Genomic DNA, 12,834 nt, shown 5'->3' with positions numbered 1-12,834 from the left:
TTGCACTGAACACTTCTTATTCTGTGAGGACAAAAGTATTTGACAGTGACAGATTTTCATTAAGAAATAGTGTGTTTTTCTCCTTAATAGTTGTATCGTAGAATACCGTAGATTGATTTCCATGTATCGAAAATTGTTGTACGGACATACTGTAAGATAACCGTAATCTTGTATCGCAAAATGAAACGAATAGGGAGGTTCCAACTCCTATTTGGTAGAAGTCAGAAACAATCCAGACCAGTGTTGTTTTCGTCAACGATGACGATAATGAAAATATTTCGTCAATGAACAATTTTTTCATGACGATGACGTCACGATGACGAGCTAAAAATGTGTCTTGGGAGACTAAAACATAACAAGATGGTTGCCAGTTGTCGTCTGACGAGACCAGAACAAGATGAAAATTCGTCATAGTTTCCGTCATAAGATCACAACGCATTATAGCAGTCTCCCCCCGATCCTCCCGCCCCAAACACAGGCTTTTCTCATCAGCCGGCGAATGAGCGTGTTCCCATTCTAACCTCCTTTTGTTAAACACGTGTCAGGTGCTGCTTGGTAAGTTTTGTTTTCTTATCTTGGCCAGTCCATATTGCTTTAGCCTTTATAGGTCTATGCTGAGTGATCATCACACACTAAACTAACTTGTAGCATTAGCATAGCATTCACGTTAGGATTCTGTGAGTATCTTCTTAAACTCTTGGAAAACTTTTTACACATGGTTCGTGGCACCCAGGTGAGTTTAATTAATTGCAAATAACGTGCTGTTTTACTGCTGAGTTTAAATTACCATCATGAAGATGTTGAGGTCCTTGTTGACTCTACAATTATGTGCTCGTCTGTCAATGAAATTGACATTCGAAATTGGAAACCTTTTATTTATTGATTTATTGATTTATTCATTCATGGACTATAACTTTAGAAATTTATAGACGAAAGCATTTTGAGAATTCTTGACTAAAAGTAGACGAAATCTGTCTGAGTTTTCGTTGACTAAAACTAGGCGACGACCAACACATTTTGAAATAACTAAAATATGACTAAGATTAATAAGTATTTTTGTCCATAAGACAGACGAAAATTTAAACGGCTGCTAAAAACAACACTGATCCAGACGCAATGATATACATTTCATAGAATTTGTCATAGGTGAAACAGTCTAAGTCAATATGTCATAACATCGGTTTTCCTAGAATTTAATTTTTTTTACATCAGCAGAAATGCATTGTTTTTCCTCTCAGCTTTCAATTTACTCGTGCGTAATTTTCATGTTCTGTTTACATCTGCATTGCACACGGTTATTAAGGATGCAAAATCAACCATCACAATTTTTCTTAGGTTTGAGAAATCACATTGCATGTGTCTAATTCTGCACACCAGAGAACGCTAAATTAACTGCATGGCGATTCTGGATGAGCCAGGTTAGTAAATCGGCTTACACATTGTTTGCACACACAAACCTGAAGTAAATCTCGCCCAAAGACAATGATACCCGACCAAAAACATTAGTAGCAAACACCAAAAAGGCTCTCAGGTTCTCTGCCAGCTAGCTTGTTAAATATGTCAACTTGTCTGGCTTGACTTGACATCATAAATCTCTCCAGCCGCATGAATTATTTCCTGCCTTTTTGGAGATGTTGAAGCTCAAATTGGAGCTACCGGATCCACTCATTTCTTTGAACTTCTTCATAGCGGTGATGAGAACAAAGTATTTCATCCCCTGATTGTGGGGAGGCTTTGCAAAGCAAAGCTCCCAACATATAGCATTGGATTTTTTTCCCCCCACATGCACACTTTGACTGATTCTCACCGTTCCAACTTCAAAACGTTCGAAAATTTCACGCAACACAGACTTCACTCCTTACGTTTACAGGCGCATTAAAAACAGTTTTTTAGGACGCAAAAAAAAAAACTATTTCTAACGGCCCATTTGATTTTCGATGGGGAAAAAAATATCAACAAGAAGTGACCCAAAACAGCCCCCAAAGGAAATGACATTGAAATACCCAAAAGTCAACGAGAAATTTTCCATAATGTAGAGGAAGTGACCCTGGAATGCGCCAAAAAGTATAGGAATTGACTCCAAAGAACTATATAATTAACAAGTAAATGACCCAATATTAACTCATTGCCTGCTAAAGGCAACAATAAGCATACAATTTATTTTAACCGGGAGGACTGGCCGTAAATCCTCATTTCTTAGGGCCATTGATGGCACTAGATAGATAAAGATAGAGAGAGATTGAGAGAGATCGATAGAGATAGAGATCGAGAGAGAGACAGAGAAAGCACCCCCACGTAATTTATCCAGAAAGGAGATCTTCTAGTTTTAATAGGGTTTCCTCATCCCCGTAGATGGCCAATGACTATTGAGGATGATGATTTTTTTTTAAAGTTTGCATATGTCAATCTTTTTACAACAGTGCATGCCTGTGTCTACTCACACAGCATGGGGCTCCTTGAACTTCCCGACCTGCTGAATCTGATACATGAGATCTCCACCATTAATGTACTCCATGACAAAGTACAAGCGGTCCTGTAATGAGAAAGCAGTGAAGACCGAGAATGAAAGGTCAAAAATGGATGTGAAAATGGGGAAAATAGGCTTACGAGAGAGGAGAACAGTGAGTGGTGGGTCAAAAGGTACAGTAGATGACACTGGTAGCGAAAATGGACGGATAAAGACTGGACTCTTCAACTGAGGAAATATTGTGACATCAATTTCGGACTCCACACTCTTCCATTAGCAACAGAAATTGCCAATAAAGATTCGTACACGGCTGTCGCGTGAGGCTTTAGTGTGTGTTCATGCGGTTGTGTGTGTGTGTGTTCCTGTACTTTATATAAATCTGAAAGGCAGTCATTTTTCTGCACCTTGAGCTTCCTACTACTGTGTCACAAGACAACATTTTCAACTTGATACCAACTCTCCCAAAAACTACTTGATACTCCATAACGTTGTTGTTAAAGACACAATGAGGATTTTTAAAAAAAAGTGTTTTTCCCCCTTTTTGTGTTTCTAAATTGGTGGACATTATTTTTGAACCCCCCCCCCCCCCAAAAAAGATATATATATATATATATATGTATATCCTCGAATTGCTCCAAAATTAATAGAAAGTGACCTAAAATGTAAAGAAAGTCATGCAGCAATTTCTTAAAATCATCATAAAGCGACCCGAAATGAACAGGAATGTCGCCGGAAATGTAAGACAATCAACAGGAAGTGACCCGAAAATCTAAAAAATCAACAGGAAATTATAAAGACTGAACCGTAAGTGAACCAAAAATCAACAGGAAGTGAACCTTAAAGCAACACTTGGTAACTTTTCAATTTTGGTCGATTTTAGCGACGCCGGTGGACGCAGTAGTGTTTTGCCTTTAGGAAGACTGCGTTTCCCATGAGGACCAGCGCACACCCACGCAGTGTCGTAAAATTCTCAATCAATCAAAAATCAATGCAGATGGATTAAACAACATTTCTGTTTCTAGCGGCTGTGTGAAGGATGAATACAGTAATAAGGTAATGAATTCAGTCGTGGCTAAACAACAGCATATCACAGTTAGCAACCGTGTGGCTTTGTGTGGCTAAACCCCCCCACCACACCCAAACTCGTCAGTGCTGACGACTTTGGTTGAGGGGGCATCATGCAAGTGAGTGAAAGTCAGGACAATATCTATTCTGTATATCCCCCCCCCCCCCCCCCCCCAGACAAAACGTTTTGTCTCTTTTGATGCCCTGCCATTTTTGCAGAATTATCGTGAAAGTGTTGGCATCGACTTCTGTCTTTATAATGAATGGGGAAAGGGGGAAGTGACGTATGCCGTAAAGCAGTCAGCACATTTGTAGTTTTTTTTGTGTGGCAGGGGTCCCCGCCACTCTTTTCAAAGTTAATTAGCGTCGGTGAAAGCGATATAGACCCCTTCAAGATATAAAAGAACTGTCATTCAACTAGTTGTCAGTCGACATATTATCACAAATGTTATGAAAATGTTTTATAAAGGTTAAAAGTTACCTAGTGTTTCTTTAAATCCCATAAGAGAACAATGAATTTATCTAAATTTAAAGTAATTTCCTGCCATTGACAACGATAGACATCCAATTACCGTAATTTAAACTGGCGGGACTGGCTGTAAGTATTCATCTTTTAACCCTCTAACACCTAAGCCTATTTTGGCCAAATTTGTATGCATTTGATGTTGCCTTTATATTTCAAAGAAAAAATTGTTTACAATGGCCAAGTTGGGTCCCTTTTTTCAGGACACATTGAACTTCATGTCTAAACTGTTGTTTTCTTCACTGACCAATTATAGTCCACATTTTGGACCCAAAAAGACCGTTTTGAAGCTTGATAATATTTATTCAACTTGTTAGGATAAACATTCAATAGAAAAAAATAAGATTGAATAGTTTTATGTTTGGCAATTCAACACAAACAACAGGTATGGTCATAGGCGTTTTTGGCCTTTACACATACTATGGTCAAAACAGGTTATATACTGTGCAAAATAGTGAGGAAAAAAAAAAAAAAATATATATATATATATATATATATATATATCATCTAGCACAGAAAGGGTTTGGAGGATATCTCTTTGTGAAGTTAGGTGTTGTACCCATCACCTTATCAAAAGTATATACGTACATGCAATCAAGCTTCTCGAACACATATCTACATAAAAATTAAAAAGATTATAGTGAAGAAAAAATATATATAACATTGAAAAAAAGTATTTTAAAAAATATTGACAAGTGGTTCAGTTCAACACAAAATTTTCAGACATGCGACCCAATAAAGTTTTTTTTTTTTTTTTGCGCACTCAATAAAGCTTCTTCTTGAACAGGTTACGGAGCTGCGTCACACACAACGTCACACAGCCTACTCTTTCGCCGTTTGCGCGCTGCTGTCACTTCTACCCGCCGAGACGCCGACTCATCCCAAGAAAAAAACGACAAATACGGCTCATCTTCTTCTTTTAGTTAATGAAATAATGCATTAGCTTGCGCTAAATGTAGTTTTAGATTCATTCTGCACGTTTCAAAGTCGCTCGCTCAAACCAACCGGCCATTGCTTGCTTCGCATGCCTCCCTTTCAATAGTTGGCGCCTCTCTCGGAAATTTATTAAAAATGATCACATTCGGTTCGTCCTTCTTAACATCACAACGGCTCTTGGGATAAGTAGTCTTTTGTGCTGCTTTCGGTTTTGAAAAAGGACAAGAAATGATGGAAATATGGAGATGGATGCATGGTCCATGCAGCGTTTTAATGCATATTTATGAGTGCAATAAAACTATAAAACTCAAATGACATTATCTCCAGTTTTTCTTGGCCGATTGACTTCCAATAAAAAACTGGTGTGGACATCAACTTCTGCACTTTCAAACGAGACCAACCAGCGGCACGTGGGTGACGATATGCGTAAACGCGAACGCTGCCGACACGTTCGGTGTTAAAGGGTTAATGTTGTTGGTATTTTTGCTTAAGCTTATCGTGCCTAGTCTGGAGCCCTGTGCTGCTATCGTTTTCAGATACAGTTTAAACAATTCTTTTATAGGTCAATCTGAAGTCAACCAGACTCCATTATGATTAAAAATGGCTAAAAATTGTGTCAATCGTTTATGCTTCGTTTGCGCTGGAAAGTTTTGTTTGTGATGTTATCGTTTTTGAGATATTTTGATTGATGCTGTCGCGTACCCCGCCCCCCATTTACTGCTAAATGAACCTGAAGGGGTGCCATGTGTCTGTGCTACGCTTGCAATAGTTGTTGGGACACCCCTCTGTCATTGAGAGAGTTGGTACGCTCTGTCAGCTGCTGGAGTTGGAAAAGCTACGATTGACGTAATACCTCGAAATGAATATCTTAATATTTATAAAATGATTGCAGCACAAACGAAAATATTTTACAGCACAAAGGAAGCAAAAATGATTGACACAATTTTAGCCACTTCTAAACAAAATGGCGGACTGGTTGACCTCAGATTGACCTTTAAAAGAGTTGTAAATATCTGAAAAATGATACCAGCAAAACCAAACTTTTTACAGCACAAACGTAGCACAAACCGATTGACATCATTCTTATGTAAATTTGCATCTGATGGGGGGCCAACAGCTCGGCGGTCTATCAAGAGTAGGGCAAAATGACTTGTGCAAAAACAGATAATTGAGTATCGATATTTTTGCATACAAATATTGTATCTGGATACCACATTTTCAGTATCATACTTTTGACAACCCTAGTCCCTACGGTGTTCGGAAGATGAAAATATACAACTACACTTTATAGTTGACAATAAATATGAGCGTGTTAGAAGTGCATAAGTACCATATGCAGGGGAGCAGTATGCTGCGCGGAGAATTAGTGCTGCAGAGGATTAATACACTCCCTTCTCCTGTGCGTGTGTGTGCGTGCATGCGTGTCAACTTGATTTGCCTTGGAAAACAACTGCAAGTGCACTTTCAAGCACATTATTCTCACAAATCAATACACATAGGAAAGTCTGCACATGTATATGAAGCACATAAAGACGTAAATGACATGCTCTTGGAGTTGAGCACAGCGTTCCTGGGCTATATTTATTCCACTGTTGACTCATCTTCCGTGCGATATTATGGATTATATGTCACAAGATGAGCACTACTCCACCGCGGATCTGGCTTGTGTATTACGGCTGTGGGACGTAGTTAAAGACGTCAGAGTCCAGTGGCACCGCCACTGGGTGCTAAGCAGTGATTCACTTCACCGGTACAAGATGCAAACCACTACTTAAAAAGATAGATGGCTTTAAACAATTTTTTTTTTTTTTAAAATATCAAATTAAATGCTAGGCAGCACTGAGCCAACCCATGTAACTATTTAAAAAAAACAGGAACAAGGAAACAGTAAATATTCTAAGATTATTTTTAGTTTATTTAAAAAAGGAAAAACAGATATACATACATATATCTGAATTTATTTATTTTTTTGGTATACAATTTAAAAAATATATTGTTTAATTAAAAAACAGGAAAACAAATCCGCAAATATATATATATATATATATATATATATATATATATATATATATTTTTTTAAACCTATTTCATTAACTAGAACTACCAAGGGTAGATCAGTTGATACAAATCCTTTTGTATCCAGAGAAGGGTCATCTGACCCTAATCAGCATATCTTTTGTGAGCATTGAGGTCCTAATTAGTCATTCCCATTCACACTTGCCAAACCACAGGGTTGGATTGCTCCAATTAGCATCTTGAGTGTTTGCAGGGCAGGGCTGCCTTGGCTTTGTGGGACAGTGGATCGCTCGGGCAGGCAATCGGGCGGACAACCCTTTTACATATTCCAAAAGCTGCAGTTTGCCTACAGTACATGGACGGAGTAATAAAACAAAACAAAACATTTTTTATGTGGTGACATACAGTGTATCACAAAAGTGAGTACACCCCTCGCATTTCTGCAGTTATTAAAGTATATCTTTTCATGGGACAACACTGTCAAAATGACACTTTGACACAATGAAAAGTAGTCTGAAAAGTAACTCAAAATATAACTATTAATATCTAAACCCCTGGCAAAAAAAGCGAGAACACCCCTTAGAAACTGTGTACATCCCTAAAATGTCCAAATTGAGTACTGCTTGTCATTTTCCCTCCAAAATGTCACGTGACTTGTTACAGGAGTGCTGTGAGCAGTGCTGCAGAGATTGAAGAGGTGGGGGGTCAGCCTGTGAGTGCTCTGACTATACGCCGCACTCTACATCAAATTGGTGTGCATGGCTGTCACCCCAAGAGGAAGCCTCTTCTGAAGACGGTACACAAGAAAACCCGCCCGTCTCATCAGACCATAGGACATGGTTCCAGTAATCCGTGTGCTTTGTTGACATGTCTTCAGCAAACTGTTTGCGGGCTTTCTTATATTTATTATAAGAATAATACATCTTTCTTATATTTTTAGTTATTTTGAGGGGAAAATAAATTAAATATTATATAAGCTGCACACAGACAGGTGTTGGAGGTTGTTGCCGAAGCAATTTTTTCTTCTGCGCCTTCTTTGCGCCCACATGAGAGTGGTCAATTCCTTTGCAAGACCCACCAAGAAGTCCACCCGTCTCTCTTATATTCCAGATGCTAATTGCAGCTATCCAGAGTGAAACCCCCCCTTCACACCTAGGCAGCGACTCCACGGGAGTGTGTGTGTGTGTGTGTGGGGGGGGGGGGGGTTTGTCTGCTCGGTTGTTTGTTTGAGTGGTCTATTGTTTGACAAAGCCAAGTTGTCAGTTTGGTATAGGAGTCATTTGACGCCTTTCTGGTCTTTCTTTATAGCCCCCCCGCAAAAACCCGGGACTTCTTTAAAGGGAAAATAGATATAAAAATATATTTTAAAAATTAGGGTTAGGGTTTTACATTTCGTAGGTGGGACACCCACATCTAGCCATTTTTCACTCCAGCTTCATCTTCAAAAACAGAAGAAAAAAAACCACACAAACCCACAAAATAACCTACCATGGTCTGGAATGTGGAGTGCAGCTGTGTTAAGAAGGGTGGCTTTCCCGACAGCGCTAAGACCCTCTTCTCCACCATGGTGCACTCCACGTCATCGTCTTGGATCACCACATCCTTCTTCAGGATCTTAATTGCATACAAATCTTCCGTCCCTTTACGCTCAGCAAGCATCACCTGCAGAGAAAAGACAGAGATGCAGGGATGTATTGAAAAACAATGTAGGTTACATGTGATAACTGTGCCTCACAAAATTTTTTCTGCAATGTACAAACTGTATGTTTTACAATATTTGAATCACCATCCCCTCACTAATAATTGCCATTAGCCTGGACACTGTATACGGGGATAACATATAATGTATTCTGTGATCTTCGCTCATTTTATTTATGACCATGTTTCTTCTTTTGCTTTACTTTTGTCTTTGTACCACACCCTAAAAGTGTGTATATACATTACAATTTGCGATAAAAGATTCACGATAACGATTATCTCACAATATAGTGATATAAAAATTATCGAAACACGGGTCAGCAAATCAAACAGAAGATGGCAAGTAGGTATGTCCCTATCGCATATTTTTGCACCCGAGTCAGAGTTACCTGATTTTGAGATTCTGCCAATAGAGTCCTTGATCTGATACCGAAAAAAGTTTTTTTTCCCTATTGCACTATAAATTTATATATATATATACAGTGGGGAGAACAAGTATTTGATACACTGCCAATGGGTTTTCCCATTGACTGCGTATGAAATACTTGTTCTCCCCACTGTATATATTAGTGCTGCAACGATTAATCGATTAACTCGAGCATTCGATTAGAAAAAAAGCTTGGAATCAAATTTTGCTGCTTCGAGTATTTAATTAGCACGGCATTGTAATGGTTTGTTTTGAAAGGGTTTGCATTTAGTTTTATTGATTTGGCTGCTCTCTAGTAGCAACAGCGAATATGACATAACTCATTTAACATGGCTGAATCCAGCTGCTCCCTGTTAAGACCAACATAAGGTATGTTTTTGTTGGAGCTAATCTGTTTTTTAATGCATTCGTAGTTTATAGGTATATGTAGTAGTTTTTTGTGGGAATATGTGTTTGAACAATTTGTCAAGAGCATTGTTAAAAAAAAAAAAAGTTAGCATTTTATAGCATTTAAGATAGCGGCACTTTGCTATGCAAGTTAGCCAATTGTCTTCGTTTTACAGCTCCTAAAATTGATTATGCAACGCATTAAATGTTCCTAATCCGATTACTTGCTTATTCGAATTAAGTAGTTGATTAATCGACCTCTAAAATAATCGATAGCTGGAGACCTAATATAAACAGTATACACACAGATTAAAATAAAAGTCAGGAAAAGTTCATCCCCGACTCCTGGAACGAGCCATGAAAGCACACACAGTGGAAAAATAGTTGCTGGTGGTGAAAAGTAAACAATAAATACCTATGTTATATTATCCAAATTTAAATGTTTACACAAAAGGGAGCAGCCACTTTTGTGCATACGCTAAGGCATGCTAATAGAACAGCAATGAACAAATATGTGTAACTATACACGATTATGTGAAAATATACTCCTTCATGTTATAATAATAATGCTAATATTTAGCACGACTCTCTGTACACATCATAATATGAATGTAAACTAACAGCAGACTGACAGCACTCTATATTAAACGCCGAGCAGGCAGCTCAGAAAGAGGACAGTTTAAACTGCATTATCAGCATTTATACTCTAAAACTCTCTTTTTAAAACTCTCCCTGTTATCAGTCCAAAACCAATATAAGCATGAACGCGTCTTATCTTAACAACAAGGCAATGAAAGACAGATTATTAAAGACACCGCAGAGCTTCCATTAACATGGATAACATATTGTGTGTTTCCCAAAAGGCTAATTGAGTTTTGGAACCTCAATACAAGGTTTAATCCAACTGATTTTTTTGTTTGCACTTTCAATTTTAAACCTTTTAATATGTTTGTTAAGTGCATTAGTATTAAAATGTAAAAATGCAAAGTCAAGCAAAATCTAATGAATTAAAAACCCGTTACTTCCAGGAAGCTATGAATGACTTTACGCCCACTTGGTGCATTATGATACCTATGAGATCACAGAATTAACAGATTTGCTGTTTATGCCTTATACATATTCAGGTATGATAATATAGAGTGTTTAATAGGGTTTGATCCTACAGGGAGTGCTGCACAGATGGACACACTACCAATGTGTATGTGCGTGTGGAGGGTGGCCAGAGTTCAAGAATATGCAGCACTTGATCTTTAGCACGAAAGTTCAGATACTAGTTTAACTTTGGAATATTCGCAGGTGATCTCCCAAAGAGTGTTCACGTGTGTTTCCATCTGGTGTCAGCGGGACTCTCTAAAGAGGAGACAGAAACAACACCATCTGGCCTGAAAATGACAAGGATACCATCTCAAATATATCATAAAGAATCCTTCTTTAAGTAGAAAAACAGAGCAGGACTATCCGATTCTATTTTTATTTTAACCCTGTCCTGTTCAGCTGCTCGACTCTTGTCCTATTGGTCTGAGCAGTTTTAATGCATCACATAGGAGTATTGGGTAATGATATACTCCCATTTTGATTATTCATTGTGTTTCGTATATTAGGAGAAAGCAGCGAGCAGGAAAGAGTTTAGGGGGTCAGAAAGGAAAAAAGAAGGCGAGAGCGAGAGAAGAGAAGAACAAACAACAAAAGAAAAATACATTCACCGCCTACACTAACTATGAATATAGTCGTGCTATCGTTAGCTAATTGTATCTCCGGTTGACACTATGTGCCTGATGACCGAGGGGAAAAAGGGGTGGAGCGTACACAAATCATCAATGTGAGGTGTAGAGCCCAGTATCTGAATCACTTGTAAGTGTGGATATGTTGACATCCAATTCAATGCTGCCTGATTGCTAATCCTGGCACTGATAGTTTGTCTACTTGAGTGTCAAATTGTGCCTAGTCATGAATGAATCCCATCAGACATGTGACAGACCTGCAGACTCCAAATCGATTTATTGGGTCCCGATACAGATTCAGATAACCGGCTCTTTTTTTAAAATATTAAATTACTGCATACTCACTTATATATAAAGTCATTGCTATCATGGCTTGGTCCGACACTGCTTAACTTATTGGCTGTCATTGACAACACAAGACGTCCAATCCATTTGAAGTGGGAGAGTTGGCAGCGGATGAAGGCACGTTCGTTCGCTGCCATCCTCCCACTTCAAATGGATTCGACGTCTAGTGCTGTCAATGGCAGGGTTGGCAGCGGATGAAGAAATGTTCTTTCGCTGCCACCCTCCCACTTCAAATTCACTTTAAATGGATTGGACGTCTACAAATGATAAACTCATTTTAACTCACAGCAGAAGTATGAAAAGACCTTTCATCACCCCTGTTGGTAGGGACGACGTCACCATCAAAGTCAATGCCTTGACATCGAGTCATAATTATATTCTTTTTCAACCAGTTTTAAAAAGATTATCAGCTATTTACTCAGTGATTGCCAGTGACAGCGCGTTTATTCATTCTGGATTGGGCGAATGCCGGTTGGAAACAAGATCTTTAAGCGTATACAAAGGTACCTCTACATACAAATTCAATTTGTTCCAGAACCTGATTTGTAATTCTAAATGGTCTTATGCTGAGCGGGATTTTCCGATAAGAATACATTATAATTCAATTAATTCGTTCCACGGCCCAAAAACCAATACTAAATCCGACAAAAACCATACCTGTCATGTTGTACGGTTTGGGCGTAATTTGTCCAAGCGAGCAATGATTTTTAAATGTTTACGCCGTACGTTCAAAATCTACGTTTTTCGTGCATTACGTTTTTTTTTCTCCGTTCGGATTTTGTCACCGTTTCGGCAACGGGACAGTGTGCGTTACTATACGTTACTACGTTGGTTGAATGACGCGAGAAAAGTCAGAGACACAGAGAGGGAAGAGTGTTTCTTGTGACGCTGTAGCAAACGCGATGCTAGGATAGGTGGCTCCAATATTTCCTCACTGTAGCCGACAGCCTACAATCTACGCCTAGATATCACATGCATATAGAACTACATGCGAAATGACAGACTTGGCGGCGTTAGTAAACAGCCACCATTTTAAAGCAGTAGACTTCTCAGAAAGGCTCTGTTGTAGTGAACCTTCCTAGCGAACCTAAGTAACTTTTTATCTAAAATACTCCTAAATCGGCAAAATCTTGACTTGAATCTATCTTTAAATGATGAAACAGTTTTCCAACTTTCACATGTCGAAAGTAGACAGAAGGGAACTAATTCAAAAACGGGAGCAATTTTAAGGTTACTATGTTTATTTTAT

At 38.5% G+C, this 12,834-nt stretch overlaps 1 protein-coding gene across 2 annotated transcripts in view; it reads right to left on the bottom strand.

Moving 5' to 3' along the window:
• prkcbb (protein kinase C, beta b) overlaps positions 1-12,834 on the bottom strand; it is a 261,728-nt gene that overhangs the window by 92,101 nt on the left and 156,793 nt on the right. For both annotated transcript variants that reach the window (XM_057860710.1, XM_057860709.1), the window contains exons 10-11: positions 8,496-8,669; positions 2,442-2,533 (exon numbers count right to left, since the gene is read on the bottom strand). In XM_057860710.1, the coding sequence (XP_057716693.1) occupies positions 2,442-2,533; positions 8,496-8,669 (266 nt within the window). The remainder of the gene's footprint in view (positions 1-2,441; positions 2,534-8,495; positions 8,670-12,834) is intronic.

This window comes from Corythoichthys intestinalis, chromosome 16 (assembly GCF_030265065.1).
Source record: "Corythoichthys intestinalis isolate RoL2023-P3 chromosome 16, ASM3026506v1, whole genome shotgun sequence".
In the NCBI taxonomy this organism is placed as follows: domain Eukaryota; kingdom Metazoa; phylum Chordata; class Actinopteri; order Syngnathiformes; family Syngnathidae; genus Corythoichthys; species Corythoichthys intestinalis.
This window is presented reverse-complemented; position numbering and strand designations above follow the sequence as displayed.